This window comes from Mus pahari, chromosome 7 (assembly GCF_900095145.1).
Source record: "Mus pahari chromosome 7, PAHARI_EIJ_v1.1, whole genome shotgun sequence".
Classification (NCBI taxonomy): Eukaryota; Metazoa; Chordata; class Mammalia; order Rodentia; family Muridae; genus Mus; species Mus pahari.
The window spans coordinates 53,089,351-53,111,219 of NC_034596.1; the positions used below are offsets into that span (position 1 = coordinate 53,089,351).

The 21,869-nt window shown below is 38.1% G+C and overlaps 1 protein-coding gene across 3 annotated transcripts; it reads right to left on the minus strand.

Moving 5' to 3' along the window:
* Positions 1–1,192: 1,192 nt before the first annotated feature.
* Mbip (MAP3K12 binding inhibitory protein 1) lies at positions 1,193–18,442 on the minus strand. Of its 3 annotated transcripts, none has more exons than XM_021202114.1 (9): positions 18,226–18,442; positions 14,792–14,911; positions 12,945–13,163; positions 12,760–12,856; positions 10,315–10,380; positions 9,887–10,039; positions 8,456–8,553; positions 2,709–2,747; positions 1,193–1,670 (listed from the first exon to the last, which is right to left on the minus strand). In XM_021202114.1, exons 1-9 carry the CDS (start codon positions 18,352–18,354, stop codon positions 1,566–1,568), a joined length of 1,026 nt encoding a protein of 341 aa, XP_021057773.1. In that variant the 5' UTR covers positions 18,355–18,442; the 3' UTR covers positions 1,193–1,565. The 3 variants fall into 3 exon arrangements, with proteins under 3 accessions (XP_021057773.1, XP_021057774.1, XP_021057775.1); XM_021202115.2 differs by having other exon boundaries at positions 1,201–1,667; positions 18,226–18,369; XM_021202116.2 differs by lacking the exon at positions 8,456–8,553 and having other exon boundaries at positions 1,201–1,670; positions 18,226–18,369.
* Between the last annotated feature and the right edge of the window lie 3,427 nt (positions 18,443–21,869).

Genomic DNA, 21,869 nt, shown 5'->3' on the forward strand with positions numbered 1-21,869 from the left:
CTTCAAAGAAGCAAGAAAGGCATACTTCCTACACAGGTGCCTCTGATGAACCCTTTCAAGACTGGATCCAAGACACTCAGTTGTAAATATGCAGCTGCAGCCAGATGTTAGGGAAACCCAATCCCTTATGACACTTGATAAAGTATAACCTGGGATTGACTAGGGAGGAAGTGATTTGCTGTCCCTGAGGCCATTGGGAAGCAGCAGTGGGGGAGAGAATGGTTATTCGATAGCTTGAATTATGGGAGCCATCTGCCTCCCTAAGCTCCCGGTATCACTCCAGTGAGTGATGCACTAAAGAAAGGAGTAAAGGTTGAAAGTCTACCAGCTCTAGAAGAGTTACCAGGACCTCATGCTGACAAACTCTTACCCTGCTGACAGCAACATGGCATTAGCCCTGGCTTCAGCAGCAGGTTGCAGGCTTGACAGGAAGCAGTGGTTCTTGGAACTGAGGTTCTCAGAGCTGACGTTCTCAGAGCTGAGTGTACTAAAGCTGATCAAAGACCACTAGAAGGGGTTACAGTTATAAAGACAGAACTCTACTATCAGTTCATGTGGGGAAACAAAAAACGTAGAGGCTTTTATCACTCTTCAAGTAGAGAGGGCTGGGAAAACCAGTCAGTAGAGAGACTATCCTGACTGTGTAAATGTAGTAAAGACAGCAGAGAGGGAGAAGACGTACGGAGGGAGAACAGGACACAGGGTGAGTTGGGGGCAGGACCCAGCCAGGCTAGTGAGTCAGAGTAGTCCTAACGATGTTCAGTTATGATTCTTCCAGTCATGCTCATTTTTAACCTCTTCTCCTATACAGGTGATCCAAGGACAATTCTGGTTCTTGCATTCAAACAATTCTCAAGTAGTTGCTCTGTAAGACGGGACACAGCTGCAGCTGCATCTTCTAGGTGTTGTATCCAGCTGTGGCAACAAACTTCTCTGTGATGTCTTAATACTGTCCAAAGACAGATGTGCAGTACACACCAACATTAACGTTTACCATGTCACTCCTTCAGGACAGCCAATCCAGCTCACTGTTCTTCGTGGCATCAACGAAATAGGCTCTCGCATCATTCTCTTTATAGATCAGCAAATCAGGGCACAAAGAGATTAAGCTCGTCAAGGTCACACAGTCAAGAAGGTGGTAAGACCGGTCAAATGTTTATTTACAATAAGAAAGACATTTATACACATGCAATTGTCAGTTTTTGTTTTATTATTTTTCCATAAATGTTTGTTAAATGCCTACTATGTACAAAGTACTAATATAAACTAAAAAAAAATGGTTAATCAATGTTACAAATATAAAGTCCTTTTAAATACCACTATCAAAATAATAATCTCTGGTAGTCCACCAAAAGAAGTTCTTTCAAATTAAGTTGCTTAATATCCAAAATGCCTCCTTTAAAACAGAAGGGACTAAGTTCCAACAGTGCAATGGTCAAGATGTACATCATTTCCAAACACTGCAGCATCTGACTGTTTGCTGTCAGACAAGTTTATGTTGATGAATACACTGCAAATAGTTAAGCATATGAATCTTAAAGGAAAGCAATGTGACAAGAGTGGTCTCACGGGAGGTGAGCGGCCATGGAGTCTGCTTCTCTCGACTTTCTGAGCAGGGCTCGTTTGAGGGCACTAATTTTCTCATCCAGTTCAGCCAGTGAATAGTTCTGCTAGAAACACAAATTGCTGAATAAGACTTAAGTTTCTTAAGGCAGATAAAGTTCTAAGTGAACTATAAATACCTAACTATTCAGCAGCATATTACTGTATAATAATTTTGAGGCTGACAGCTGTGTATAGTGACTGTGCCATAATTTAGAGGCATAAATTAACAAGGCTTCTGTCTTTTTGTTTGTTTGTTTGTTTGTTTTCTGGACTGTAACCATACAGCTCAGCACAGGGCGTTTGCTCGATATGTGTGAAGCCCTGGATTTCATCCTAGCAACACAGAACAAATGCATATATAAATGCAGTGTCATACTGACCTGCTTTTCTTCCCTAATGACAAAGCTTTTCTGGAGTTTTTGTGCTTTGAAAGACCAATAAAAGCTTTTTTAAAAAACAAGACAAAAACCCTGTGAACTCATACTTTATAGCAAAAACCACACACTGGAGGATTAGCTTAGATGCCTAAATGCCTAGACCTTTCCTTCTGAAGGATCAGCTAATCTACAAACAGAGGCTGCTCTCAAATACTGACTCACTTTTTGAGGCAGGGTCTCCAATGAACCTGGAGCTAGCTGGCTAGCTGGGCTGGCCTGAAAGCTGCTGCCTCCTAGTGCTGAGGTAATTACACCCACATCACTATGCTCTGCTTCTGAAGCAGTGCCAGGGCTCAGAACTCAGGTTCTTGAATGTGCTATATAAGCCCTCTCTGCCCACTAAGCCATCTCCCTAGACATGATGGCACCTTGTTTTGATCTAGATAATGCTAACTAGCCGTGCTCATAAAAGGCAAAGTAGGAGGAGACTAAAGTTATCCCGGCATTTAAGTGTTTTCTAACCCAAATGTTCTATTAAAAATAAGGTGAAGATTTTTTTATTTAATTAGCCTATTGAAATCATTCTATGGTCTTAAAATAAAATGACTCCCCTAATTCAACCTAACGTCAGACAAGGTCTGACCTAAAAGCAGTGAGAGTAGACACCCTTCTTAATAAGGTAAAACTCACTATCTCAGAAGCTCAAAGGAAGACAAAAGGACTTACTTGAGGGGGTTGGACTTTTCTTCTTTTTCCAGAGAAGTTCTAGTTTAAAAGTAACAAAATAATCACTATTTAGAAAACATCAGCATGACTTCCCATACAGAAGACTGTGGGATAGAGACCCAGAAGGCATATGAGAACCCCAAGCAAAGCCCCACACTTACAAGGTGTTGCCTACAGTTACCCACAGAGGAGGGCATTGTTACAAACAGTCTATAACAGTGTAACAGCAAGTTCCTCTCTGCCAAGTTCCTACTTTCCATTAGTTACCAGCTTCTCATAAGGCTGAGTAATAGCTCTTAGGGACCCTCCCACTCTGGGAAACTGACCAATGGAAGCAACAGTGGCTAGAGGCAAGGGTACTTGGTATACTGAAGAAAGAAGCAAGCACAAGCGTAACACATGCATATGTGCGGACAGGTATCTGTGACCATGAATGGCGCTGTGCCAGTCTAAGCAAGGAGCGATTTGTCCCCTCTGTGTGACTCAAGGCAGTGCCTACCCCACCCCAATGTTCTTGCTTAGAAACTGACATGCACATGGCCCAATTGTAGCCAATGAGTAAGGAGGGTCTGCTGGGGATTAAGGAGAACTTTTCTGCAAACTTCTTGTGAGAAAACAAAGGTTCCTATGGCCTACTGCTGTATGGGGATAAAATACCTAAAAATTATAGCAGCCTTGCCATGTATCAATGGAAGAAGCCAACACTAACAGATCCAAAAGGAGCAAGATCTCAAGTCTTGACTTTGCAACTACATCAATCCTGAAAACTGTGTTCTCAGGACTGTGTTTTATAATTTCCATATTATATGAGTCGATTTAAATTCTTATTTCTTGTAGTGGGGCTAAAGAGATAGCACAATGGTAAAACACTTGCCCAGCCCTGGATTCAGTCCCTGGTGGTGTATATGCACATGCATGCTTGCCTGAATGTTAGATTCTCGTCAAGCTGACAGGACTCACAGAGACAAACTACTCAGCCTTTTGAACTATGATGTAATGAAATCATTGGGTGTCAGATTACTAAATGAACATATCTGACAAAAACAAAACAACCCCCCAAAACAAAACTAAATAAAAAAAAACAAAAACAAATCCATGATGAATGTACATAGAAGAACTTTTAATGAACATCTATGACCACAAAGATTAGAAGAAATTGAAACTCAGATTCCCTTTCATGTCAAAAGCTGATCTAAACAACACCTAAGCATGCCTCATATGAGCAGCTATATTAAATAGCCGTCATTAAGTGCCAGAATTATTAGACTTGGAATAACAGAGCTCAGATAAGGATGTTCCTCTCTTTGCCAGGCTCAGCTGGGTACCTATGGTAGGGCACACGGACAGGCGGAGCTTAACTTTAACCTGTCCACTGTTCAGACTCCTACCTACCTGAAAAGTAGCTTTTTAGATACTCATCGAAACACTTTCCTGTGCGATGCCAACAATTTAATCAATGGAATACCAATAGCTCTATGTCATGAACAATCACACCATTATCATAAAACCAAAATAAAAAAAAAAAAACCAGAATGAGAACAGGTATGCAGTGGATCAATGACTTAAAAGTAGTGAATTGACAGCCTATTTGTTGTACTGATAATAGCAGCCCTTGGGTTACCTACTGGTTTGGGGGGCTGTAGTAAAGCTACTAAGAGGTTATGGGGAGGGAGGTTAGAAGTGAATGGACTATGGGATCCACAAGAAATGTGATTAATCAGAAAGGAAGGCTAACTTGGTGTTCTGTTGCAGCACTGAGGAAGAGATAGGGGAATTAGATCTAGGGGAATAGAGAGAGGGGAAAATGTCTGTGAGAAGCCTACCTTGGCATGTGTAAACCTATTGCTTATAACCATTGAATCTTAAGTTACATATTTCATCTTTAGTTTCAGATGGAAGAAAATTTGTATCATTAAATTTTTGGTCAAATACTGAAAAAAAATAGTGAATTGAGTCTCTGGGGCTTATTTTAGGTCTGAATACAATTATTTCACAAGAACATTTAGATACAGTACATATAATATATAGATTTTTTTTAAGGTATGAGGGGATATCGAGCATAAAGGTAAACATTTTAACAAAGTTTGACACTTGAGAGAAAATATTTAGGAGTTCACTAAACCAGCAAAAACAGTCACACAGATAATCCACAAATGTCTCTGCATTGTATTTCACACTAGCAGGTAATTTACAGCTAACTTTAGAAAGCCTGTGTCCTAATGAAAGATGATCCTATTACTGCACAACGCATCTCGTGCATTAAGGCAACTCAGAGGTAAGGGGACTACCTCCTACAAACCACCTTCTGTTAACCAGCTGTAAAGGGCAGTTCACTTTATATGTATAGTATGTTTTCTCTGACACAATTTAGACTTGCACAACTTTCTAGCATGAACAATGACATAATATTTAAACTCGATTCCTTGACTCCAATCTCTCTCCCACTCCTCCTAACACTTCAGACAGGGAGCTGTATTTACCCATGTTTCCAACTGGATCCAAATGTTCCCTCATGACTCAGGTCTAGCCCGCACTTTTACACAGGCTGAACATACAGTATAGATTTGGCCTAAATATAGCATTCTCTTCCTCCACGTCCCTTAAAGTCAGGAGTTATATCTAGACATTGCTTTGGAGCAAGAGTCATACACTTTCCAAAGTCCCCTACCTAAGCATCAGCCATGCCTACTGTTTGTCCACTTGTTCAAGCCAGGTTAAAGGTCAGCTTCTTATTTAGTGCAATTCTTGTTAACAATAGAACTGATGTCATAAGACAGTGTGGTTGTAGCAGATCCTCCAGTGAGACATTCACTCTGAGGCTACTTCACAGACTCTTAGTATGGATTTAGTTAATGAAAACACAGACTACCACGACCTTACTCTTTGGGGTTTTAGTTTATTATGGATCTGTTCTACACTAAGTAGAAGTCACAGAAACTTCAATGTTGGACCCAGAAGCGTCTCTCTCTTTTCCAGGGAGGGATGCATTGAAAGCATATGGCAGTTGTGAAGCAGTAATTGGAAAGATTTATGATATTTTAATGACCAGAGATCAACTAAGAATGAGGAGACCGTGCTATACTAGCTTAGCTGGGAAATAAGATCCTGAGATGGGGACAGGACAGGAAACAAACAGAGAAAAACTGACAGCTGTTGATAATTAGATATGGGAAGAGAGCAAGGAAAAAATCCAATTTCTGGTTAGTAAAATGATTCATTCTATCACTAACAGAAATGAGGAAATCTGGAGGGGTGATCTTTTTTAGTGGAATGTCAATTTAAAAGTAGAGGAGAGTATGAAGACAGAAATAGCAAATAAGTTTCTAAATTATATGACCCATACTTAAGGCAGTTGAGATAATTTGTGTTGAGAAGCTGGCTAAATCCAGAGAGTGACAAGTGGGTGCAACACTCCAAGACATGAGGCTTGATGACTCCATAGCTGCATTGGAAGGAAGAATTAGAAGCAGACACACATCAGCCAAGTGAGTCATGCATTCACAGGAGGAGAGCTGATAAAGTTAGGAAAGAGTGGCGCTATGTAAAAAGAGGATTTCTAGATCTTTACACTTATGTCTCTGAATGGAAGAGACCCTACAGATTAGTGCTAGAGAGGACATGCAAGTTGCTAGCACAGAACTGGAAAGGTTAAAGCATAGAGACTAACTGTCCTCTAGACCTATACACAGATATGCCACAAGGCCAAAGGGAGTTTATGCTGACATTCCATACAGAGTGAATCCTCTAGCCACACACCTCACCTGGAATAAAGCTAGATCAAGGGTTATCTTCACACTGAGAGGAACTGAGAAGTCTATATGCCCTTTTCTCTACAGAGTAATGTGGACAATATTTTAGCTTCTCCAGTTAGGACATAGTAACTGAGTCCTATATGTCTTAAGAACTGCTCTTTTGTTGGAAACTGAATTTCTGAACTATGGAAAGATTTTACTTGAAATGTTTTTATATAGATTCACATGTAGATAGATTCTAAACTTGTAGAATCTTCTAGAAACTGGATAGAGGTTGACTATTCTGAGTATCATTGGTGCATACCATATAAAAAGGTAAAAATTAACAGGAAAAAATTATATTTGATTCATGGAACAAAATAAGAACTAAAATTCTTTCCATTTGTTAAAAAACAAACTCCCTAATAAGGTATCATAAAAAGCAGAAAATTATGAAAAGCATCCATATGTACTGCATCTTTTGGTTTTGGAGACAGAGTTTTCCTGTGTGGTCTTGGCTGTCTGGAGCTCACTCTGTACCAGACTGGTCTCAAATTCAGAGGTCTGCCTGTTTCTGCCTCCCAAGCACTGGATTAAAGGTGTGTGCCACCACTGCCTGGTATGTGTTGAATCTTTTAATGCAATTATTTTAAAAATCTGACCGGTCAGTGTTGGCGCACGCCTTTAATCCCAGCACTCGGGAGGCAGAGGCAGGTGGATTTCTGAGTTCAAGGCCAGCCTGGTTTACAGAGTGAGTTCCAGGACAGCCAGGGCTACACAGAGAAACCCTGTCTCGAAAAACAAACAAACAAACAAACAAACAAACTGACCGGTCAACATAGAAATGTTTTAAGATAGCAATTTAAAGTTTTTAAGACTGAAGTGTGCTAGTATATTTAAAAGATATGAACTTTATGAGTATTCCTAAAGACTAATTTTGAATCACAATACTTGAAAACAATACATATACAAGGTAAATACACTATGTTCCTACAGTGCTTGCTCATACTAGAGAACCAATCACTTATGTTTCCACATCTCTTTCTTTTCTTGTTTTTCTTCTTTTAGCTTTGCTGAGACTGAGTTTCTCTGTGTAGCTCTGGCTGTCCTGAAACTCACTTTGTAGACTAGGCTGGCCTCGAACTCAGAAATCCGCATGCCTCTACCTCCTGAGTGCTGGAATTAAAGATGAGTGCCACCACTCCTGGCCCCACATCTGTTTCTTGCTCTCCTTTGAACATCTCCACAGTTCATCATTGGGACACACAGAATGGACTAGACATCAAGTGAGTAAGTAAATAAATGAATAGGGCATGGCTGATGGTTAGTTGTAGACTTTGAAAGGAAGCTGATACAGAAGAACTGAGAGTTTGAGCCTCAGGTTATATAGTGAGAATCTGTCTCAGAACTCAAACAAACTGCAAAACAAGAAGAGAAGTACGTCATAGGAAGATGGTGGGAAGCAGTGAGCTCAGGGTTTTCTGAAATACTGATGTGCCAAAGAAGGTACTTATTAGGAAAACAGTTTCTCAATGTCCTTGGGAAAGGGGGTTAAGGATGGATGAGTGAATGAACGTACAAGAGAGTGGAGGAATTATACAAATACAGGCAGTCTAAGAAAAATGGGTGAGAATACAAGGTATGGCCTGTTCAGTTGTGAGAAATGTAGCTACTTATGAGCTGAGTGAAACAGTCTGGAGGGACAGACCATCAAGACAAAGAAAAAGTACTATTTCACAAGACAGCCAATACAGAGTCATAGACTGGACCACCAAAGGCTAAGTTATAACAACATGAGGATGGCTCAACAGAATTTCCATAGGTGAGGACAAGTGTCCCTACACTGTAAAATATTCAGAATCAGAATTCTTAAAGAGGCAGATAATCACCTTCATAGTACTGAGTTCCTCTATCTCTTAATTTTAAAAGTGCTTCACATGTGGATCAATGAGTACATTATTACATAGTGAAAATCTTTAAAATAACACTTTGTTTTCAGAAGACATTAATACTTACTACAGATTGAAAATATTCAGGAGAGATGCCCTCCAATTCAAGGATTTTATCTTCAAGCTTTTTAATTCTTTGATAGATGTCTCTTGGTACTGGGCCACCTAAATGCATAGGAAAAAATACTGAAATCTTAATAGTTCTGTTTTCTTATCATTTTTTATTTTTAAAATATCATGCAAATACACTTATATATAACAACAACGACAAAACACTTAAAACTTAAGAAAATAAGCAGATGAAAGCAAAATCAACTGAACTCCTTAGCTCAAGGCTTTATCCTTAGCTCGGAGCTCTGCTCTGCATTCTTTGAGACAAATCAGAGACCTGTGCTTTCTAACTGTCGCCTCTGCTTCCCATGTTGCTACAGTTTTCTTGTGAGAGTCACCTTCTGAGGTACTGACTGGTTTCTAATCGGTGTTGGTACTCAGGAGGGAAATCCTGCAGTGAGAAGATGACAGTTCCACTTGATGACTGTGTTATGTCCCATCATTTTCTTCAGCTTCTATTTCTTCTAGCACGATATACTTTCTCCTTTGACCTAGAATAATGTTTAAAGGGCTTTCCCCATCACTGTCAAGGAGGAGGGCATGGTGTATTAAAGATATGTAAACACCAAGTTCACTACTACATTCTGGCTCTTTCTACTCCTTTAAACCTCACATGCAGCCGCCCTGGTCTAGAGCACCACAGGCTCTCTGGGTAGGTAGTGAGGTTGCTATGTGTATGAGAGCAACAGGCTACAAGATGAAAGGTGACCTCTAGGAGGAAGTTCATGACAACACAAGACAGAGGCCACAGTCACTTCATCTACAGCAGTAGATGGAGAGAGGGAAGTCAAATATCTAGGCATTAGGAGGAGAATCAAACCCCAACTGTCATTTCCTATAATGTCTTGAGCAAATGTTTGAACTTCAGTCCTACTAGCTCTCCAATAATGACAGCACCAATGCCTCCACAGAGAACTATTAAGTACTATGCTGGCATAGGCATGACACGTTCACATTGACTAACAGTACTCTTCAATAAATATGGGTTCATTTTCCCTAGGCATTTATTCATCTATATATTTATTCTCTGTGAGTGCATAGAAGACCAAGACTACAATTATTCATATTTTGTAGTTGGTGACTAATAATAATTAGAGTTGTCAGACAATTTCCGAAATTGGCCATAGTAAAATATTACATTCATCTTCTGTTGTAACTTCAATAAACCGAGGCTAAAAGAGTTTATTTAGAATGTGTTTCCCAAGTAGAGATAAGTATAAGGACAGAAGCATAAGGACCAAGAACCTTATAGATTCTTTGGCTGCTTTATGTACCTAGAATGATGGCTTTACAGTGAATTTTCAAAGAAAATCTGGAATCTAAATGAATCTAATTCCCTTAAGACTCACAAAGACACATCACAGATATGACCCAGCTCTCCACTTACCTGTCTGCAATCGCAGGTGAGCCTCAATATTCTGGAGTCGTTCTTCTACCGCCTGATTACCACAATCACGAAGCGTGCCTGTAGGTTTGTGACCTGACCCTGCAATTCCTTCAGGTCTAGTCTGTGGTCCATATGTATTCACAACTCTAGAAACTAAGATAAGAAGGCTTTTAAGCCTATGTAAATTTATGTTTCAAGAACAGAAATTCTCTCTCCTTAACAGTACTTTCTATTCTTTCCATAATGGTCAAAAAATAAAACAAAAAACAAAAAAACAAAAAAACAAAAAAAAAGAAAGAAAAGAAAAAGCAAATGCTTGTGCTTTAGAATAAAGTTTAGATGGGAAAGGCATTCTTATTCCATATTGTAAAGAGCTATAACAAACTTCTGCCGGTGATGGAGATTCTGAATGGTGGCCACTTACTTACCCTTTACATGACTTTTAAATCCAGGATAAGGAGTAAAGACCGCATCAGTTCTTGCACAACTATTTTCTAGGGAGAATTTGGATAGACTTAGTTTAAATATATTCTTAATTATAGATGTACAAGATTATGTTAAACTTCTAATAATTCACATTTTATTCATAAGAGAATTTAAAATAAAAGTAGTAATAATAACATTACTGTGACATACAGAAATAGTTTGAGTGATCTTTATCCCCTGAATTGAAATACATGTAATATTTTTAAATAATGTTCAGATTTACATATAGAAAACTATTACCATTAAGTGGCATAACTTCTAATAATCTTTAATGAAAATCAGTTATTACTAAGAATCACACAGATTACTAAGAACCATTATATAAGTCATATATTATATAGCACCACACTCTAACTCTATCACATAAGCAGAACCCACTTTACCAAATTATCTTAAAAAGGTTTTCAGCATACTTGTTATTAACACATTAGTGAACATCTACCAGAGGGATTAACTGTATGTCTCAGACTCTCTTATCTTAGAACTCCACATTTAACAAAAGGCCCCCAAACCGTAAGTACAATATACAATGAAAGCTCAGATGCAACACAAACTTTAAAATTCCTAATCAAAAAGGCATCTATTCCTTTTAATCATACTTTTTAAAAACTGGAATTTTGGGAAAAATATGTTGTGAAAATGTTTCTAGTATTTGTTCCAAGGTGAAAACTACAATTTCTTCCAAATTATGTCTCAACAAATAATTTATATAAAAGAAATTAGAAATATGTTAATATAATCTATACTATTGAATATTAGCATAATCGTTATATAGGAACACATTATATATTGACATATAGAAATACAAATTAATGCTTGAAGTAACAGCAAAGCTATACATTGGCTGTAAATTTTGTTAAAATTCCCATATTATTTTGTACAAAGAAAAAAAATAGATGTAACCTGAGTTAAAATCCTTTGTTATTCCATAAAATCTGATTTTTAAAAAATGAACTTTTTTCTTAGACCAACTGAAAGGTCTTTAAAAAATACACCAACACATTAAAATTTATTTTTTAAGCTTAAGTCTAATGGAACTGTATAAACTGAAGTATAAATAAAATTGCAAACCTACTTAATCGTTTATATTTAAAGATTAAACATTCATTTTCTATTCCTTGGGAATACCTCAAAATATATGTAAGGGGTCTACACTTCTTTATTCTTTCTATTCTTTCATTGGTCTAAAGATTTTTTAAAAAGCTACCATCCATTTCAGGGCTACATTGCAAATGTGCAGAGCCATCAGAGAGCATGCAGCATAGTGTGGGGACAGGGAATGCGCGTCACTCTCCACAGCAATTCTGGCTAGCACTGTTTTGAGCCAGCAAGGGACTGAATGGGCTAAGGAGTCCTGCTGAGCATTTCAATTCTTGTCAATTTCTATCCCCTGGTGGTTTATAATAATAGAGTTAGCAGGAGGAACAGAGGAATAACATTAGTGACACATGTCCTTGCTCCCTCAACAAACCCTTTCTGTTGAGGTGTGTACAACTGTATTGCCACACCTGAGATTTTGCAACACAAAGTTAACGGTAGAAGTTTAATTTAGAATCCACAGTGAGCCCACATTATGTTAAGAGTGTCACATATCAATGTGATTATGAATCATTTCCAGGTTCAATGAACAATTTCATGTTTATAATCATTAACTAAGATATATTAATGGCAATAAGAAAAAACGGTCAACCCAATTACAAACCTTTCCTCATAATTATTTTCTAACAACAGCTTACTCTGGTTATTACAAGGATAACTGGTTATGATCTGTGGCAATCTACACAGTATACAGTGTTCTGCAGGTATCTGCAGACCTGGAAACACTGTAACATCAAGTGAAGAGGAAAAGGAGACTGAGGAGAAACAGCAAAGGTATGCACTGTGAAAAAGGGAAGGCCTGGGGCTCCACAGGTCTTCATGGCAGCTGGGTTTATCCACCATGAAACTCAGGAGTAACGAGAAAACTGCTCCCTTTTGAGGAATGCTATTAGTACCACTCGGTTCACTGAGTTACCCAATTGCACAGGCACGTTTACAGACCTGAAGCTCATATTGCTTTGTTCTCTCCTAACAGTGAATCTGAACATCTCTGCCAGCCAACACCTCACTTTCACTTTCTAAAGAAACTTTGATCTTCTTGGACCTGTGATAAACATCTGTCTCTAGAGTTCGGCCTTCACTTGGATTTTTTATGTAAACAAAATGAAAATCAGCTTGGCAACAGAGCTCATTACTAAATAAAGGAAAATTCTACTGCCTTAATTACCAACTAAAAACCTGCAAAATAGAATCTTGTTCTTAATGTTATACGTTTTTAAAACAAAATATTATAGCAGTTGTCAAAATGTTTAAAATTCTGTAAACAAAAAAACCAAACTTCCAGTTACCTTGATTACAATCAATAACATTGCAAAATTCCCTGACGTTGTTTTCATTGATTTCAGCTTGTTTTCTCTCAATAAATGCAGATATTCGTCTGTCAATCTACAAACAACAAATAATTTAACAATCTAAACACAACAGAACTTTTCAAAGTAATGCTACCCTGACCCATGCACCCGTCCACACTCACTTCTGCTTTTCCAGCCTTGATCTGAACTACTTCTGGATCAAAAAGGATCTGTGTCTTTTTCACATCTCCTAAATCACAGTCTTTGGGCTTTCTTTCATCTTGTAGGTCCCCAGTAGGATGTTTGGCTCTTAGTTCACTCTTGGTCTCTGCTTCTGTCTGTCTTATCTCTGCAGCTGTTGAATTTTCTTTAATTAAAGATTGAAGTTTTGCTAAAAAAGGCTGAAAAGAACACAGTGACATCTGCTCAGGTTCAAACTCATCACAACTAGAGATAGATTTATCTAAGCTGCTGCTATATAAATGAATATTATCAGTTATTAACCATAAAAAGCTGGCATACAAGGACACACAGGTCTGACCACACACAGGTTTGCTACTTTCTACTACTGTACATCGCTCTTATCATTTGCTGTACATTTAGTTTTTAAAAAAGAAGAAAAGAAAGAAAACCTGAGGACATTTAAATTTTTCTTTGAGGAAATCATTCTGTCATTCATCTTTTATTTTGTGCTAAATCAAAGCCTCAGACTCTGGCCTGGATGCCTCTTAATTAACATGTCATTCAGAACATGAGGAGGAGAGCAGTGCTCACTCAGCAAAGCCCTGCATTATCACTGTATTGCTGAGACTCTCCAAGTACAGTTGGCCAAAATGAATGAGAGAGCATGGATATGAAGTATATAGGTGTCACTCTGAGTGAACAGCCAGCCTTTCTCTGACATAGCATGATATCTTACTGGGTCATGAGATGAAATTTCACAAAAGAAAATGCACATGGGGAGAAGAAAAAGAAAGAGGAAGGAAGGAAGGAAGGAAGGAAGGAAGGAAGGAAGGAAGGAAGGAAGGAAGGAAGGAAGGGAGATAAAAAGGAAGAAAGGAAACAAAACATGCTACACAAGTTGAAAACAGATCACTCCAACTATACGAGGTTTAAGAAAAGTCTTCATAACGGAAATTCACTTCCATCCCCGTCATCCCCACCCGGACATGGCCCACCTTTGAGTCCTATAGCTCATCACTTGCCTTTTAAACAAAATGTTAACTGTTATTTTTATCATGAAACACAGCTAAATATTCCCAGAAAGTACTCTTCTGAAATCTTCTAACATCTTCAACAGGTAAAGTGACCAGGAAAAGCAGCTCTGCTCATCCTGATGAGAGAAACCCTCCAACTCTCATCCATTACACTGCAGAGATGGTCAACAACATCAGCAAGGTCATAGTACTGTTCATTTCTTAAACTGAAATATTAAAAATGTAACAATACCATTGTAAATAATTCAATATTGACTTCCAATAAAGGATAAATTATTTCAAATTATTAAGATGAAATAGTGACTGGCTACTCACTAAGATGAAACATTAATGTCACAGAAATTACTTTCTTTTTAAAAACTATGCTGAAACTGTTTAATTGCAATAGACACTCCAGGATGTATCATGCTGGGATAATGCCACTTCTTGAACCACTGAAAGCACTCCATGAGCCTCCAAACTCACCCAAGGCATGGAATCATTATCATAGCATGACTCACACCTGCCGCGTCTTATTGCTTAATTATAACCCACCATAGATGAACTGTATTGAATTTTCAGCAAAGCCTAGAATTGAATAGAATTGCATTTATTCAATCTCATACCCACATTGGCCTATTGGACTATATTCTCATAACTATTCTGATCACTAGTGAAATTAACAGACCTAGACTCAATATGGATTTTAGTAATCTTTTTTAATAATACTGTTAACAGAATGTTGAGGTAGAACTGAAAAATACTCCAGTTAATTTAACTATAGGTAATTTCTATTTTCAATATCCAGTAGATATTTCTAATATGAAATTTACCTGTAAATACAAAACGTGTTGTTCAAGTGCAGTAAGGAGCAGTGCAGGCTGGGATGCTGAGAGGCTCTGGAGCCTGTTCCAATCGATTGTAATTTTCACCACATCATCTCTCAGGTTAAGCTTCAAAGAGGCAAACCAGCAACATCACAAAAATTACATGATTAAGCTGTATATCTGGGATTATCACAAAAATAAGATTTCTATGGAGTAATGCATGCCTATTTTGCTCAAAGTTACTAAGTTTCAATGACATAATAAAATGCTTTACCTAGTTGCCACTTTAAAAAGCCAAAAGGCACAGCTCTGAAAATAAAAAAATGTCTTATTATTTTAATTCTGTTCCTATATCTGTATAATGGGGCCATCTTTGAAAAGCCATCCATAAAAGATAAACCTCTTTTGATACTTTGATATCTTAAATACCACTGGAAGGTATCCAAAAATAGGTCTGCCCTAGTCAGAATCTTACTAAATCCCAACTAGGCATTCAACAGACGAAGATCAACTACGACAGTCCAGAAAGTGTATTCTCTTTGTTACCTATCACACAAACACATACTCTGATGTCTTCTCAATCATTTTTATTGTTTTCAAACTTAATCAATTAAAAAAAGTATTTAAAACTTAAGATTATTCACACATAGGATGACAGTAACTACTTCAAATAAAAATCAAACTATCAGTTATGAAATTATTGAGATAAAAACTAAGTACTTCCCCACAGCAGTACGACAAAGCCAAAAGTCAATGTCCAGTGTGTTTCCTAAGGGTTTTCTAGAAAGATATGTCTCATAACATGAAAACTTCTCACCAGGTAGTGATTTATTAGAACAAAAGTATATCCAGAAAACTACCAAGAACCTGAATATAAAATTAGTATCAAAATCAGTCAAAACTTTAGAGGGAGAAGCTTCCACCTGTAATCATTTGACTGAGTACGAGGGAATCACTGTAAACTTTTCTAGACACAATTCAAGTGGAAACAAGTCAATTATACTTATTTTGCAAGAATAATTTATTAAAAATTAAGCCATATTTTCTACAAAGTAAAGATGCATGTTTCATGAGCTCAAATACAAATTTAATGAGCTGTAAGAATAAAAAACCAAGACGTGCAGATGGATTACTTTCATAGTCAATAATAAATGCAGTTATCTTAGTAAATGTATGGTCAAATCTTAACTTAGTATAAGTTTATCTATGTCAGTATAGCCTACGTAAAATTTTGTATTTCTTTATGTTTGTCAAATGTGGCCTCAGATGCTCCAGTAGGTTTCTGTATCCATTATTTTTACAGTAGAATGCTTAACATAGGAACCTGAGATCTCTTTGGTTCCATGGACAATAATTCATGTCTTGTTTTTTTATTCTTACAGCTCATTATTCTTGCTACAGTCCACTATAGATCTCTTGGAAGATTTATGTTTGGGGAATAAGCAGGTAAACCTTAAACCAAAGCAAAGCATCACCCTTTCTAGAGAAAATTATACAAAAGAAATCTTAATATTTGGATCATATTCTCATGTCAATTTGGAAGAATTATGGAAGCTTTCAAAGGCAACTGGAGACACTTGGTCTTTTATGGAAACCAAACAGTAAGGTGACAAATTAACTTAAAAACGGCCCCTAAATAATCCAATTACTCATTCAGCAAATTCCCCAGTAACATATGGGTTCTATGACTTTTCATCCCATAATTCTTGCGACAGTAATCAAGCGTCCAAAATTTTCTATTAATACACTATTAACACTGACTACTCAATTATGTATGTTCAGTAGAAACACATTAGATGCATTTGGAGGAAAAATACTTTTTAACAATTCAGTTTTATACTTTATTGAAAAGTGCTAATAATTCAATGATACTTAAGGTGAACTTAGACATATTACAATTTACATCTTTAAAGTCCTTTTAATTTGTTGCAAAAGGACACATTCCTCAGGGGCAACTTTATAAGTGTGAATGGCTTTCATTCTTAATCATGCATCTCAAAATACATATTACTAAAATAGCATTTAATTAATTTTTTAAAAATCTTATTTGACATTGTATAAAGGTCCCTTTACTGTTACAAAAACTTCATTTTCTCTACACATTTTTGGCAGGTGGCATAAGTTAAGTTTAATCATTTTTCCATTTGAACCTTTGGGATAAATTTCTATAATTTTTAAATACCCAGTATGCAAAATTTAAATATTTTATAATTCAAGTAATCTATCAATGTAATTTATTTTGCAACTTCTAAACATAATATTTGAGAATATTTTTCTCATCTTGACATTAGAAATATAAATGAATAAATCTTTAAGTTCCAAATCCATGCCAAAAAGTTCTCTAACTTTTAAACCATTTAAAGATCTGGGATGTTATTACTGAAATATTAATAAGGAAAGTGCTTAAGACTTTGTAACAAATTTTTTCCTAATTGCTTATCAAGCTATTGAGTTTAAAATTTTTAACTTTTAAAAGTCCAGTAACATCAAACAGAATGTACAACTCAAGTAGTTTGCCAGTCAAAATAAACTTGCTAAGGTTTTCCAACTAAGGATTTTAAAAATAATTCTCACAAATCAGGTAAAAGCCCTATTCACACAGGTACCACTGCCCTTGACATAAATGTGTACTGTGTTCATTCCAGGCTATACCAATCCCCAAACAAACTAGGAAACATGTTTGACAGAAAACTCTTCTAAAAGCAGGCAAACATGCTTTTGTTCCTTATTTTAAAATTGCCTCATTTGCATCACGACTGACTATCTAGTAAAGTGTAACCTAGTTTTTAAAACCCAAGTTTACTGTGACATTTTCTGTAAAGAGCAATTAGCTAAGTTACACGACAGTCGTAATGTAGTTAGAAGTGGCCACACATAACTCATCCAACAATTCACACTAAAATTTAGGTATACTACAAATGAAGTCGTGGAAATCCTTATACATCCCTCCCTGTTTAAATGAGTAAGAGATGCAATAAATGGCAAGAGAAACAAAAAACAGAAAAACAAACAAACAAAACCCCAGAGTAAATCACCCCTAAGGAGTGGAGATGACGCTAGGAAAAGTTTCAGGCCATATTAGCCAGTGAATTTCTACAATAAATACACTGGAGGCAAAAGGATCGTGATCGCCAGGAGCCTCCTTCACCCTCATCACCTTTTAGGCATTTCGGGGGGGGGCAAGCGTTTGGCGCCAAGACCCCGGTTTTCTCCAGACCTCGGTACTCACGCTTGGCCACCGAGCGTGCCGCTGGCATCTCCCGGACCCAGGCAGCTGGGCCCGGGCTCCTCCGGATGTCGGCAGCCCGGCCACCGCACACCGGCGGCACACACCGTGCCAGGGGGGCTCCGCGACCCCCGCCTCCGAGAGAACTAAGGGGACAAGGACCGGGATGCTCTCCCTCGCCACCCACCCCGTGCCCCGCCGCACCCCCACTTACCTGTCCGGTCAGGGTGTGCAAGGAGCGAAAGACTTCGCAGAGGACCTCGCGGGTGAGGAGGGGGCTGGAGCTTTGCTCTAGGCTCCTTTCGCTGCCGCTTGAGGAACTACGCTCGGCAGCAGCAGCCATGACACCTTCGAAGCAGCCCCCCAACCACCGCCAAGAGCGCTCCCCCCACCCCTCCCTCGCGGACCTCGTCGCACTGAGATGACGTAAAACCAGAGCGTCTCCCTTACCGCTGGAGGATAGGCCCCACCCTCTGGTTGTGACAGACACACAGGAAGACCAATCAAGAGCAAGGATAGCTGTGCTCGGAGGGAACTTGTGAATGCGAAGCTGGACCTTCTGGCTGGTGGTGGCTTCTGTGGTCCACCTTGGTTTAGAAACCTACTCGGCTCTTAGATGCACCCTGTAAATGTTGGCAGACTCTGCCTTACTGTTAAGTGCTAGAATTTGAGTCCCGTTATCAAAATTTTAAATGTTAACAGGGCTGTGGTGGAGTTGTCTTGGAAAAAGATTGCGGGTCAGTGATGGAGCAGTGCTTTACAAATTTCTAATTACTGGAAACTTGACCCAGGATGCTCGTTACTGGATAGAACATTTTCATCTCTATAAGATTGTTTGATATGAGGAATTTTAAAAGAATGAAAGGGCTACATTATGCTTCCTTTTCCTAACATACAAAGACATTGATGACTACACCTGCAAAATAGTTTATGTCAAAGTTCTGATATGCCACAGGTTCTCAGTGGAATAACTGGACACTTGACTTTAAAATTGTTTCAATATAAATCCAATAGAAATATAAACCAGCTGGGCGGTGGTGGCACACGCCTTTAATCCTAGCACTTGGGAGGCAGAGGCAGGCAGATTTCTGAATTCGAGGCCAGCCTGGTCTACAGAGTGAGTTCCAGGACAACCAGGGCTACACAGAGAAACCCTGTCTCAAAAAAGAAAGAAAGAGAGAGAGAGAGAGAGAGAGAGAGAGAGAGAGAGAGAGAGAGAGAGAGAGAGAGAGAGAGAGAAAAGAAAGGAAGAAAGAAAAGAAACATAAACCAACTTATTTCATGTAACCACACTCTTTCAAATTAGGATATAAAACTAAATCAACCCTTGTTGGGTATTATTAGATAGCTTTATTTTAGCGAAAAAAGTTATAATTTTATAATGTAGAGTTCTATTAAATTTTTAAAACAAGTTTAAAAGATAAAGGACAAAAGGATTAAAACTCTGGCAGCAGTGGTTCAGGCCTTTAATCTCAAAGCACTAGGGAGGCAGAGGCAGGTAAATCCCTGAATTTGAGGCCAGCCTGGTCTACAAAGTGAGTTCCAGAACGGCAAGGGCTACCAAGAAACCCAGTCTCGAAAAGCAAGCAGGCAAGCAAACAAACAAATGATTTAACACTCTTCTTCATGATAGTTGAGTGCATTTAGCATACAGGAAGTAGAAGTATGAAGTTGATGGGTAGTCTATCGTTTGAGAGCAGACCGAATAAAGGAAGAAATAAGGAATTAAGGGACATTGGGATAAGAGCAGTAAAAATGAAAGAACTCCTTTTACCTGTCTAAGGAGCCTCTTGCTCACTTCTATCCAGAGACTTCAGGTATTATCAGGCTTACCAGGATCTTGAGAAAGCTTGTCTGTTTCCTTGTTAGCAGAAAGATGTAAACTTAGGTTTGACAATACAATCTTCACAAGATTCAACCTCAAATCAAGCACCCGCTCATTCAAGTCACTCATGCCTGTAATAGAAGTTCATGATTCATCTCAATGTTAGCACACTTTGTCTCTGAGTTTCTTGTTAATGGGCGGCAATTGTAATGCAGAGTCTGAGAGTCATTGTTCTCTACCAAGAAATGAAATCAGATTTAAAAAAAAAAAACTCAGTAAAAGACTTTTTATTACACACTTTTTTATTACACATTTGGGAATGATTAAGGTGCTGCTCACTGTTTTCTTTATCGTGACTGCACGCACTCCTGCTCGTGCACAGTCACCCAAGGAAGCCAGAGGCTGGGATGTGAGCTGCCCAGCATTGGTACCTAAAATCAAACTCTGGCACTCTGCAAAAACAAGCAGTTTCAATTCTTAACCACTGAGATCTTTCTCCAGCCCCAAACTCCATGCTTACTTGATTTCTTCCTGTTGTTCCATTGTTTTTGTTTTCAGAGACAGTGTTTCTCTGTATAGCTGAGACTCTCCTGGAACTCCCAGAACCAGGCTGGTCTCAAACTCAGAGATCCACCCATTTCTGCCACTCAAGTGCTGGGATTAAAGGCATGTCCCACCATAGCCAGAATTTGTTAACTCCTTTTTGCATTGCTTCTTCTGTCTAATAACATCTTGTATTCCTCCCTGATACCAAGTGAGCTCATTTCAAATAGTTCTCTCATTTTCTTCTTTTATAATAAAAACTTCTATTTTGAGTAGAAGGCTATCTAAGATGAAAAGATGTGGATTCCCTTGGGCTCATTGCAGACAGAAATGTATAGATACTAATGTATAGCAAAATTATAATACTGAAATTTAGAAAGGGAATAATTTGTCCTTTTATAGAAAACTAATTACAGTTTATGAAGTGGGTTGCTGAAAAATCTGCTGCTCAGCAGAAATGATTCAGAGTGTTGGAGTTGGCATTAGAGACCGTGTTCTTACTGTCCTGCAAGCTTATGCCAAGAAGCAACTGAGAAGACAGAAACTAGAAATGAAATCTAGGCTATTTCCCTTACCCCTCCCCCCATGCCATTTATAGTGAGCTCCATCAAATAATCCATCACCCAGAAAAATACCTAAAGTATCATATTTTAAAAAAATATTTGAATAAAAAAATACAACTTTTTGTTCTAGTGCAGAAAATTAAATAAAGATGTTTGTTGCCTCTATCTCTACATCACTTACTGGTCAGGTCCAAGATCCTTACAATGTCAGGTTTTTCTCAGTACTAAGGTGTTTCACACTGTTACACAGTTTCTGGTACAGAGTTGCTCAGCACAATCGTCCCTCCTATCTGAGTCAGGTATATTGCAAAATTTCCAGTGGATGCCTGAAACATTGAACAGTACCCATGGTTGCCATAGATCTTAGCAGTCTCAGCCTATATAGACTTTGTTCTCGCCTTACTGAGAACTTTCATCTTTCACTTAGAGGCAGTATTTTACAGTTTTTGTTCGGCATGTGTGGATTGCCAGTGTCACTAGTCTTATACTTTGAGGTGACTGTTGGGTTGAACATAAGCACTGTGATACTGTGGTAGCTCTGGTAACTGAGATAGCTGTAACTGAATAACCATACATGTCATAGACACATTGGACAGAAGGATCGTTCATGCCTCAGACAGAACATACAGAGCTAAATTAGATAAGTGTAATCACATCACTCGGCATCCTTTGCAGCTTTTAATTGTGACATGCTTATTTCTGAGGTTCGTGTTTGTGTGTTCAGTCATGATTTGCCAGAAGTAACTGAAACAACAAAGGTAAAACTGCTGTGTATACTCGCCGAGCTCAACTCATTTGCCTAACAGACAAAATAGTCTTAAAAAAAAAATAGACTTGTAAGATGGTAAGGAAACAAAGGAAATTAATCTCTCAGGGAAAAATTGTAGCAGATAGTAACAGTGCTGCTCAGTGGTTTCTCTAAAAATT

Coding starts and splice junctions, on each gene's coding strand:
- Mbip (XM_021202114.1), bottom strand. CDS start 18,354: ATGGCTGCTGCTGCCGAGCGTAGTTCCTCAAGCGGCAGCGAAAGGAGC. Junction 8,554..9,886: donor TCACCTGCGATTGCAGACAG/GTAAGTGGAGAG, acceptor CTATGCATTTAG/GTGGCCCAGTACCAAGAGAC. Junction 1,671..2,708: donor GAAAAGTCCAACCCCCTCAA/GTAAGTCCTTTT, acceptor TTGTGTTTCTAG/CAGAACTATTCACTGGCTGA.